Source organism: Cibotium barometz, chromosome 17 (assembly GCF_041138505.1).
Source record: "Cibotium barometz isolate CiBa-2024 chromosome 17, ASM4113850v1, whole genome shotgun sequence".
NCBI classification, from domain to species: Eukaryota; Viridiplantae; Streptophyta; class Polypodiopsida; order Cyatheales; family Cibotiaceae; genus Cibotium; species Cibotium barometz.
In genome coordinates, this window is record NC_141062.1 from 54,902,903 (window position 1) to 54,915,173 (window position 12,271).

General features: G+C 39.5%; 1 protein-coding gene across 1 annotated transcript; it reads left to right on the top strand.

Annotated features, from left to right (window-relative positions):
- The first annotated feature begins 1,182 nt into the window (after nt 1-1,182).
- LOC147630187 (uncharacterized) lies at nt 1,183-3,653 on the top strand. Its single transcript, XM_086811825.1, has 5 exons — nt 1,183-1,982; nt 2,232-2,332; nt 2,530-2,613; nt 2,765-2,875; nt 3,088-3,653. Exons 1-5 carry the CDS (start codon nt 1,367-1,369, stop codon nt 3,130-3,132), a joined length of 957 nt encoding a protein of 318 aa, XP_086667951.1. The 5' UTR covers nt 1,183-1,366; the 3' UTR covers nt 3,133-3,653.
- The last annotated feature ends 8,618 nt before the right edge of the window (nt 3,654-12,271 follow it).

Here is a 12,271-nt window from a genome sequence, read left to right on the forward strand (position 1 = left end):
TCCCACTCCCCTGCCAATCCCTAGAAGGTGGATTGAGGAACAATCTCACCGGGGGGGGGGGGGGGATACCAATGTGGTATATGAACTCATGCCATGGTGAGGTAGGACATCATGTGGGATAAGTGCCACGTGTCAAGCCGTGAAGGGAAGAGCAAGGGTAGCATTTCCAACACCATTGTACATGTTCTCTCTCTCTCTCTCTCTGTGGCCTCTTTCTCTCTCCGTTTTAACTCTCTCTCTCTTCTCTCTCTATTTGATCTCTCTCTCTCTCTCTCTCTCTCTCTCTCTGTGTCCTCTTTCTCTCTCTGTGTGTCCTCTCTCTCTCTCTCTCTCTCTCTCTCTCTCTCTCTCTCTCTCCCCCCTATATATATATATATATATATATAGGGGAGAGCATACATGAACCATTGTACATGTTCTCTCTCTCTCTCTCTCTCTAAATCTCTCTCTCTCTCTCTAAGTCTCTTTCTCTTTCTCTCTCTCTCTCTCTCTCTCACACACACACACACTCTCTCTCTCTCTCTCTAACTCATACTATAACACACACACACACACACTCTCTATCTCTAACTCTCAGACTCTCTCTCTCTCTCTCTTTAAGTCCTTGTAACTCTCTCTCTCTCTCTCTCTCGCTTTAAGTTCCTCTTTCTCTATCTAATACACACACACACACACACACACTCTCTCTCTCTCTGTGTCTCTATTTCTCTCTCTTTAACTCTCTCTCTCTCTAACTCTTTATAACTCTCTCTATCTCTAATTCTTTCTTTCTCCTCTATTTCTAACAAAGGGCAAGACCAACAAGAAAGAGTACTTGGACACACATAAAATAATCTACTTGAAATTGGTCGAAAAACTTCATTTTGATATAATGTGAATGGCAGAAAATCTTATAATAATCCAACAAAGAGAGCGTAAGGCGCAAGGCAAATGACTTGGCAAGGTGGGACCTTTTGCAGTGCATAGAGTCAGTTTGACGTCACCGTGTCGTCAAAATCGAGAAGCTTCTGGATAAAATTAGGGTGTATTGTCTGGTTCGTCGTCAAGGGAAGCTTCGTCAGAAAGTCACGAGCTAGTGGGCTTTGCAGAAAATCAAGGGCAGCAGCAGTTGTAGAGAAAGCCCAACTTCCGCCATCGCCATCGGAAACCGAAAGCTCTCCATTAAAGGTCGGCACCGCCCGCCACAAAACACCACACACACACACACACCGCGCGTCCCTTTCGTCACGACGCGTTTTCTCTCTCTTCTTTTACCCTCGCCTCTCACCTTTATTATCTCGCACGCTCATTTGCTGCATAGTCCTGTCGATCTTTACAGAATTGTTATTGCTCTGTGCACGCTAGTTCCATCTTTAGATAGGCTTAGATGGCAAATCTGTACTCTTTCTTCTCATTTGGGGATGATCTCCACAGCAGCAGCAGCGGCGGCCAGCTAAATAGTAGCAATAAGGCTGTTGAGGAGCAGAAATGGAACCTCGCCGTTGAGGACCAGATGTGGAACCTGGCTGCGAAGAAGCTCGCATTCGAGGACCAGATGCGAGCCAAATTTGAGAGCAGCAGGAACAACCCCCAACCCTTAGCCAAAGGTCCGGCCGCCCACAACAGCAAGACGTCCACGGGCGGAACCAACAAGTCATCTAGAGCAGCATCAGGAGGGAAGCACAAACACAAAGCAGCCGCCGCATCTGCCCAAAATGATGTTGTTAACAGTATGATCAACAAGCTTCTCAACCTGGATCTCAAGCATCAAGGGGTCCAAGGGCCTGATGCCTCTCAGAAGGGCATCTTACCCCTCGGTTCCTCCATCAACCATCCAAATGTACATAGCCCCACGCAAAACTCATCTGCCACTAATAGTGTAGACAAAAGATTTAAGTCCCTCCCTCCAGCCGAGAGCTTGCCGCGGAACGAAACCCTTGGTGGCTACATCTTTGTCTGCAACAATGACACCATGCAAGAAGATCTTAAGCGGCAACTCTTTGGTAAGCTCCTATACAACATGATGCACTTTTGTACAGTCTATTTCCTATCTTCACAATATGGTAGCTAATATATGATAAGTAGTCAAGGGTACATCATCAAAGTAGGGTCTTTACAATATGGTAGCTAATATATGATAAGTAGTCAAGTACTCCCCCCTTCCCTCCCATTGCGCCAGAGGGGACTTGAGATTTTCCCTTCCAAGCTCTATGAATGGTGGATCTTTGACCGCTTTTCTTACATCCAAACAGGTTTACCTCAAAGGTATCGGGACTCGGTCCGTGCGATCCAGCCGGGACTTCCCTTGTTTCTGTACAATTATACAACTCATCAGCTTCATGGAATTTTTGAGGTTGGTTTTTCCTACATATTCTGCCATTGAGGTCTCGTGTATCATTGTCTGCATGGATGGATGTGTTTCTTCATGTCAGATCGTATATTCTTGCATGTGTGAGCTTGTTTTGTGTGAGATGTTTGCATGCATGATTGAGCATTCGAATCCTTATTGCATGGTTTATACTTAGCTAATAGCTGCTATGATGCATGCAGGCAGCAAGCTTTGGAGGTTCAAACATTGATCCTACTGCTTGGGAGGATAAGAAAAACAAAGGCGAATCAAGATTTCCAGCACAGGTATGTGGCAAGCGATACGTGGGTTTCTACCATTATTAACTTCTTTTCTATCAGCCATAAGCATCAGGAAGTATTTGATTGTCCTTTTTTGGGTTTTTCAACACATGAGGTCAAACCTTTTTGATGCTATGGTTTTTCTGCCTTACATCAGGTGCGCATTCGGGTTAGAAGGATTTGCAAACCATTAGAGGAAGATGCATTCAGGCCAGTTCTGTTCCACTATGATGGTCCCAAGTTCCGGCTGCAGCTTTCTGTTCCTGAGGTATATACTCTCTCTTTCTCTCTCTCTCTCTCTCTCTACATTCATATATACATATATTTATGTGTGTTTGTATATATATATATATATATATATATAATTCCCCAGCTTCATCATTATGTGCCTCTCTTTTTTTATTTTTTGATTCCCCTTAGAGTTGTATGTGCTTTGTGCCCTTTTTTTTAATAGTTCTGATTGTTTCATTTTGTAACCAGACGCTGGCATTGCTGGATTTGCTTTCGGGGAATGGATCCGCATGAGTGGATCAGGGCTGTTCTGGTCGGATTCTCACTAGGCCCCACCTGTTCATGCTCAAGGGATGTTTCTGCATACGGATATCCTAGGATTACCTTTTTTTAGAAGGTTGAGTTGCAGAGGTGGATGTATCTAGATAATCTTGCATAGCAAGCATTTGTAGAAATCTTGCATAGCAAGCATTTGCTGGTTGTTTTTCCACATTTTTCTCTCACCAGCAAATGCTTGCTATACTTATATTAAGTATGGCTTTCCCACAAAAACATGAGAAGTGGCAAGTTGGGTCTACTCCTGATAGAAAGTTGCCTTTTTTTGGCCAGCAAAATTAAGGCTGCTGCATGTTTCTAGTGTGCTGAAGTAGTCTGTCGCCTGCTCCTTAGGCAGATGATTACACAATACAGGTTTTTTGCTGTTAGTCCAGAAGCTCCTCAGAGCTTATTATACAAATACAGTTATGAGAAAGGTTACCCACCCAAGGGGTGTGGATTTTATTATGGTATATTTGAAAAGAGAGTACAGTTTGTTATTTATGTCTGAGCTGAACTTTTGATCTTAGATGTCCACGCCTTGGTGATGACATGAGAAACCCTGCGCAACTTTTGCAGACGTTTATTTCCCTCCCTTTGTTCGCCCCCCCCCCCCCCCCCCCCTCTCTCTCTCTCTCTCTCTCTCAAGTCCCACCGTTGATCGTTGATCGTATATGCACTTGTGTTGCATTCTTCCGACGTTAATACCTCTCTCTCTCTCTCTCCCTAGTGTTCTGTACCACATACGGGAGTAGCAATAAGTGTCATGAAAAGGCACTACAAAAGCTGTAATTATCATGATAAAAATGTATATAAGAAATTCTCATAACGCAAAGGCACAATCTTGAGCTCTTTGTCTTCTCATTGCTCTTGCTCTTGTGTGTGTGAGAGAAAGAGAGAGTTGAGAGGAGATGCTTGTTTGCTCTTAGTACATGTGTCTCTTTTTACTTTGGGATTGATAGGTTATTTTTCTTGTATCGTTTGTATTTCTCACTTTTCTTGTACAATTATAGATGAGTTGACGTATTGCAACGTTCTTTTTGTTGACAATGATTTGCCATCAAAAACATGGTTTTAGAAACAGAAAATTTGGCAGAACCTCTCCACCCTCTTTTGTGATGTGTTAACTGGATTAGTTTATATTTACTATACTGTTTTAGTTGATGAGCCCCATTCAGACTCCGGTATGAAGGTGTGGCAGAATGGTGGGCTCTGCATGTATCCATTTGTCAATTATGAGATTGGGTCCCTCTCCACTGTTTGACTGTGTCAATGTGTGAGATTGGTATTCCTTGTGAGGGGTCGGTTGTAACTTGTAATGGTCAGCATGGATTGGGAGGAAGGTCTCTCTCCATTGTTTGACCGTGTCAATGTGTGAGTTCTTGTATTCCTTGTGTGGTTCTACTCAGGTTTGTACATGTGAAGAAATCTAGTTTAAACATCAGATGATGGTAAATGTTCTCCCCATTCTTCACCTCATAGTAGCAAGTTCCTGACACAACTTATGAAGAAATCCATGCACAAACACTTAATATCTTAGAAGTCCACAAAGAACAACAACAATAATAGCAGCAATAATAGCATTGGGAGCCTGCACTAACCTAGCAAAACAGTAGCCTCCTCAAATATTTAAATCCAAATTTGCATGGGTAACATTGTTATCATACAAACTCACATACCTAATTTTTTATTGCAATGATGCATGAGTACCACATATAAATGTGTGAACTTAAATCAAAAGAATAAACAAGCAAGATGATATACACCCTAAGTACTAGGTGAATTGCTTTAGGTCGTGGTAAGAAAGAATCTACCAACTTGGAAGCTTTATCATGGGGCCTCTTACATGGCTTGCTACACATATTCATTATATATCCTAGAGCTCTATACATATCCACTTGGACATTGTTAGAATTGGGGAATTTATTGATCAAAATTTTCAACCAATATAGCTAAACATTGGCACACCAAGACTGCCCTTGATAAAATAATGCCACAAGGGATTGAACAAAAAACATAGCTTGAAAGTTTGAAGGCATGAATCAAAGTATATATTACTAATTCTTACACATAATAGAAGTATATAAAATCTCTTGATGGATTTTCGGCTAACTAATGGCCAAGTATATAAGTGAGTTTTTGAACTTGTATTGTAAATATTCTTACATGAAATAAGTATATAAAGTCTTTTAATGGATGTTTTTTGGACAACCAATGGGCAAGTATATAAGGTCTTTTAATGGATGTTTTCGGCTAACTAATGGCCAAGTATATAAGTGACTTTTGCACTTATATTATACACATTCTTTTTACACATAATAGAAGACTCTCTCTCTCTCTCTCTCTCTCTTTGATTGTATGTTGTGCCTCTTGACTTTCTTTCTTGTGTGTGAGAGAGAGGGAGTGAGAAAATGAACTATCTTGGCTCTTGGAAAACTCGTGTGCATGATATATATATATATATATATATATATATATATATATATATATATGTATGTATGTATGTATGTATGTATGTATGTATGTATGTATGTATGTATATGTATTTTTCTACTATGTATTGTGCCTTTTGGCTTTCTTTCTTGTGTGTGTGAGAGAGAGGGAGTGACAAAATGGACTATCTGTGCTACATAGCAATTATGTGTGTGAGAGAGAGGGAGTGACAAAATGGACTATCTTGTGTTACATAGTAATTATGTGTGTGTGAGAGAGAGAGTGACAAAATGGACTATCTTGTGTTACATAGCAATTGTAATGAGTGACATAATAACAAAGCAAACGAGGCAGAGAAAATTAGGAGAATGAGTGGCTAAAAGGAAGCAACACCTTAGAGCACAACTCGGCATAGATGTGCCACATTGAGCACACCACATAATATCCATATCCCTTGGTGAGATCATGGACTCCTTTTTTCCATGAAATATCATATTAAAGATGCCCAAAAACATCTTCGAGTCCTTGGTATTTTTGTCGATAGAATTGGTTATTTTTGACAAAAATACCAAGGGAAATATCCTTGTTATTTTTATCGATGTGACTAGGATGTATCGAAGGAAATACCAATGCCCATAATTTTAAAAATTGAAACTTGAGAACTTAAAACATGCTTGTCTTTTGAAATCAGTCACTATATTCCCTCTCTCCTCTCTCTCCCCTTCTCTCCTTTATGCTAAAGATCTATAAGAGGAACACTATCCTAAAGGCTCCTTCTCTCATTGGCTTTCCTCTCATCTTCTCCAAGAGCTGGGAACAAGGTAATGCCCTTATTACAATTTTTGTTTTAGGTTTTTTTAAATTGGTTTTTTAAAGGGTTTTCTTTTCTCTCTGCACCTTATCATTCCCTCTCAAACAAAAATTGTATGTAGGGCATAACACCTATTTGTGTTTGTTATTTTCTTCATTTATAGGCCTAATGCATAGCCTTATGCATGCATACCCTATGCATAAGACTAATGTATAAGATATACATACATAGGCTATGCATGGCCTATATATTTATAGCTTATGCATTAGGCTTATGCATAGGGTATGTATGCATTAGGCTATGCATATCATTTTGCATACATCTTATGCATTAGGCTTATGCATAGGGTATGTATGCATTAGGCTATGCATATCATTTTGCATACATCTTATGTATGCAGTATGCATTAGGCTTATGCATGCATAGGGCTAAGTATAGGCCTTATGCATGCATAATAAGGCCATGCATGAGGATCCTCATAACCTTATGCATTAGGCGTATGAACATTAGGGGACTTGGGAGGCCCTCAAAAGGGCCTCAAAAGGGCCTCCTTAAAGAATTCTTGTATTTATCTCTTTATGTCAAAGTGAAATTTTCAAGTAGGTTATTAACTTAGATATGGGGGATATAATTAAAGATATTGCAAAGAGTCAATGCAGAATGTAGATTTTGTTTATGCCTAAGATAGAGCTAGGATAAGTAAAAAGGGATATGATGATATTTTTTCAATCATATGAGATACATTTCATTCTAAGGGATATTACAAATATTATCTTCCAATACCAAAAGTTATCAATCCTATCAAATATGTATCCCTTATCTTTAAGTTTTTTTGTGTTATAGATTCAAAATCAAAAGCAACTCCATACAAACGTAGTTCTAGATGAGCTTGGAGATTTCATTTATATTACATCATAAAAAGTGTTCTCAATAAGGGGACAAACGAGTTTTTAAGATTTCAAAGGATAATAACTTGTTCAAGAATGTGTAAAAAATATAAGAGCAAATGTTATGATTCTACAATATCACCCCCACAAGGTATTTATCCTTACACAATGATGTTAATTTCTTATGTAGTTATTTATCTTTAGAGTTAAAGGTTATTTTTCATGTTGTCATGAGGAATTAACTAAATCTTATTGATAATTTACTAATTTAGAACACAAGAGGCTATTTTGTATCAAAATGGATGAATCTGAATTCAAGAAATGTGAAAAACTTGAGTGAGCTTTGGCTTGATGGTTGTTACAAATAAGATGATTACAATCAAGAATAGATTCCCCATTCCACAAATTGATGACTTGCTTGATGTGTATGTTTCTTCTCTAGGGTTGACTTGAGATTGGGCTATCACCAATTTAGAATCAAGGAAGGTGATGAATACAAAACGGCATTTCGGACTGAGAGAGGTCTCTACCATTATTTGGTTATGTCGTTTGGGTTGTGCAATGTGCCGGCAACATTTCAAGATATAATGGACAAGGTGCTTGAACATTTCCTCTACAAATGGGTGCTTATATTCTTTGATGATATCTTGATATATAGCAAAGGGGAGAAGAAGCACTTGATGCATGTAAGGGCTGTTTTGGATGCTTTAAGGGCCAACAACTTATATGCAAAGGAGAGCAAATGTACATTTATGGCACAAAAGGTTGAGTATCTTGGACACATAATAAGCAAAGAAGGCATTATGGTGGATCCTAACAAGGTTGAGTGTGTTAAGAATTGGCCCACATGTACAAATACCACTCAATTAAGGGGATTCTAGGGCTTTTCATCATTTTATAGGAGGTTCATTAAGAGGTATGCTCATATTGCCACACCTCTTACTGACAAGTTTAAGAAAGAGGCTTTCTTTTGGGATGCTATAGCCGATAAGAGCTTTGAAGAGCTCAAGGAGATACTCACATAAGCCCCTATACTTGTATACCCGGACTTCATGATGAAGCTATTTGTGGTTCAAGCCGATGCATGTGGAAGAGACATTGGGGCTGTTTTGTTCCAAGAACATGGAGTGATTGCTTTTGAGAGTTGAAAGCTTGATGAGAAGGAAATGGTTATGCATGTCTATGATCATGAGATGTTGGCAATACTTCATGCAATAAAGTAGTGGCATCATTACTTGTATGGGAGTTATTTCTTTGTAAAGAGTGATCATAGAGTGTTTCAATACTTCTTGTCTCAACCTACACTCTCTCCTAAGAAAAGAAGGTGGGTGGCTACATTGCAAAATTATGAGTTCGATATCTCTTACATGAAAGGGAAAGAGAATGTTGTGGCAGATGCATTTTCATGCATATGGGCATGTAGATGCATGGGAATATTAGAGGTACATAAAGATTGGATTTGGATATCCAAGAACAGTACCCATTGGATGAGGAAGTGACACCAATAAGGCAAAAATTACTTCAAGGATTCTGTGATGATTTGCTACATTTTGAACTTCGTAATGGACTCATCTACTACAAAGGCAAAGTCTACCTTGTTCCTACATCAAGCTACAAGAAGAGGGTGTTAGAAGAGATGCAATGTTCTCCATTATCGGGGCACATGGGGTTGTTTAAGACCTTTGAGAAGGTGCGAAAGAGTTTTTATTGGAAAGGAATGTGGAAACATGTGTATACTTTTCTAACAACTTTTCTAACAAGTTTCTTGCCTTGTCAACAAAACAAGGATCCCACACATAAGCCCAGTGGTTTGCTTTAGCCTTTGCCTATTCCCAATGGCAAATGGACACACATCTCCATGGATTTCATCACGGGACTTCCTCATAAAAGGAGGGGATGGGATAGTATATATGTGGTGGTAGACCGCTTGACAAAAGTGGCACATTTTATTCCTTCCAAGGTTAAATTTTCAGCATCTATGGTTGTAAAACAATTTGTGGATCATGTGTTCAAGTTGCATGGAGTGCTACAACAAATTGTTAGTGACCGAGATGTGAACTTTATGATTTCATTTTGGAGGACATTGTTTGAGATCATGGGGACTGTTTTAACACCTAGCACCACCTATTACCCCAAAACCGATGGACAAACCGAGAGGGTGAATAAGTGGGTGTGGAAACTTACTTAAGGCACTATTGCCATGATATTCAAGGTGTTGAGTGGTTGCCGCTTGCCGAGTTTGCTCATAATAGCACGCATCATGAGAGCATTGGCATGTCACCTTTTTTTGAGGCACTCTATGAGTACAAAGTGAATATGCCGATGATGGTTCAAAAGCAAGAAGGGGTGAATCCTAATGCCAAAGAAGAGATGGAAAAGTTGGATGCACACTTGCAAAAATGCAAAGCTAATATGAAGCAAGCTCAAGAAAGGATGAAACATTATGCTACTGCTCATCGGATACCATTGGAGTTCATGGTGGAAGGTGATTGGGTATTCTTGAGGATTCCCAAGACAAGATATGGTTCTTATTAAGAGACTAAGGTTATGTAGAAGGGTGAGAGAAGGGTGTGAGTGCGAATGGACTTGAGGTCCACTTGCTCACCTATTTAAAGGTGAAGCCATGAGGCATTTTGTATGAGAGCAAGGCCTAGTTGTATGTATAAGCAACTTAATAAGCAAGATATTATTCTTGTATTTTGTGAGTCTCTCCTCTCCACACACTTGATCTAGCATGAGCACCATGTTTTCTCAACATGGTATCTAGAGCGTAGGTGATTTTGAACCACTTGTGGTGTAGATTAGGTCAAAAATATCCATTTTTTGCTCATCTTTCTTGTGTGGAGCTCAACCCCCAGCATTGGAGGCCTTCCACAAGCTTGTAGAGGGCATATCTCTCCACGAATTCTTCATGAAAGTTTTAGAGGAGCTGTCGGTGCATCTAATCGTACTGCCAATTGGGTGATTAGTCCTGCATTCGACGCGGCATTGCTGTCTGAAGCCGCTGCCTGCTGTTGCGCTGGTCGTACAACCATCGCTTGGCTGTAGACCACAATAAGGCAAGTAGTCTTAGGGCTTTGGTAGCCCAATTTATGAGGACTCCACAGCTGCAATCTGAGCTCAAAACGACCACGAACGCACCGCCATCAGCAAAAGACCAGGCGGTGGTTCTTCCTTTCCCTCAAGCTCTCCATTAAAGCTTGTTTTTTGGGTTTTCTTGCTCTAATCAACTACTCCCTTCCTCTAATCACTCAAATGTGAGTGTGAATGAGTATTGCAGATCTGTATCTTGATTTTGAAGTGGCTCTCATCCACATGAGGTAGCCATAAGCCTCATGCCCGTCAAGCTTCAACATCAACATCAATTTTTAAGCTTTCAAAGTGATTAAGTGTGCTTCTAAGCACTAATTGTGTTGTTTAACACTAATTACTATGTTAATCCAACAAAGAAAAAGTGTTCTTAAACACTAATAGTGTTATTAAACACTAATAGTGTTATTAAACACTAATAGTGAGTTAATCACCAAAATAAGTGTCATTTGATACTAAAAATGTGCTTTTTAATACTAATTATGTTTTATACACACTAATGATGATATTAATCATCAACCAAAGTGTTGCTTAACACTAAGGTGGTTTTAACCATCAAAAGAGGAGGTCATCTACATTTATCAACATGGAGGCCAGGCACACACCATAAGTGCCACATTCAAGTCTTCATCGTCAAACCGTTTCCTCCAAAGAGAAATGGTGCAACTATGAACCAATTGTCTTCACCTCATGAGTCAAAGAGGTTGAAGAATTCTGGTTTTTTCATCATCAAACTCAGATTTTTGAGTGGTTTTAAAGTTGAACACATGTACACTAAGTGTTCATCTTCAATGTTTATGTGTATTACCCTTGAGGCCCTTGTTTGTAAGAGACATAGGTAAGTCATAAGCCATATGTTCTCATTTCCCAAGCCCAAGGCACTTCATTCCGCTGCATATTCTGCATTTTCACCGTATAAGATGAGTTGTAAGTTTGAGCATAGAATCCCTAAATGCTCTACCTTGTTGGTTGTCATGATTTCAAGCATTTTTTTGGCATTACTTTTGTAAGAGGCATTGGCAACATTATGAGCCATGTCCTCTCCTTCTTGATAAACCTTATTTGTTTGAGTATTTACCTCAACCAATTACTCATTAAGCTTGAAACTTTAAACACTAAAGGGTATCATTTAACCAACATGCATAAAAGCGATTGTAATTGTGGAGTAGACACTGCCCTTGACAATCCATAAGGCAAGTGGTAAGACCCTCCCTTTCCCTTCCCCATTTAAATCTACCTCATAACCCATGGAGGAGATATGGTATTCAAGGAAGCATAAAGCATGTTGGAGGACCATCTAAAAGTAAACCACTTAAGCAAGGGTGGCAGCCTTGTCATGATCATTGTGTGAGAATGGTCAAGGTGGAAAGCATGTGGTGGAAGCAATGGCATGTATGTCTCAACCATGTCATCTACAAGAAGTCAAGCAAAATCATATGAATAATGGGCCCAAGGCCAATCGACCATACCCATGGATAACACTTATGATAGTGTGAAAGGGGGGTCATGTATATAGGTAACATACACCATATTCTTGGTACCTTTTGTGATAATCATGAACACACAAGTCACTTACTCTCTCTGCTCTCTCTAAACCTAGGCTAATAATCCTAATCTAGGCTAATCCAAGGCTAATTAGGCTTAATCTAGGTTAATCTAGATGCTACTTTCTTTCAAAAAGAAAGTGAAATGGTGAAAATATTACAATCTCAAACATAGGGGAAATTGAAATAGATTGGGACTTGTCACAATAGACCTTAAGACTATGTATTTCATGGGTGTGAGCAAGGAGCCAGGGCCAAATTCTGATGCCCAATTTTGCAAGAACATGTAATATAAAAAGTTAATCAAGAAATCATGTGGGTTACTAATCTTCTTGATTATGATTATCCCATCG

Excerpts from the sequence above, each read along its gene's own strand:
- LOC147630187 (XM_086811825.1), top strand. The coding sequence starts at position 1,367 with ATGGCAAATCTGTACTCTTTCTTCTCATTTGGGGATGATCTCCACAGC. Across the intron at positions 1,983-2,231 it reads TCTTAAGCGGCAACTCTTTG|GTTTACCTCAAAGGTATCGG; the intron begins GTAAGCTCCTAT and ends ACATCCAAACAG. Across the intron at positions 2,876-3,087 it reads TGCAGCTTTCTGTTCCTGAG|ACGCTGGCATTGCTGGATTT; the intron begins GTATATACTCTC and ends TTTTGTAACCAG.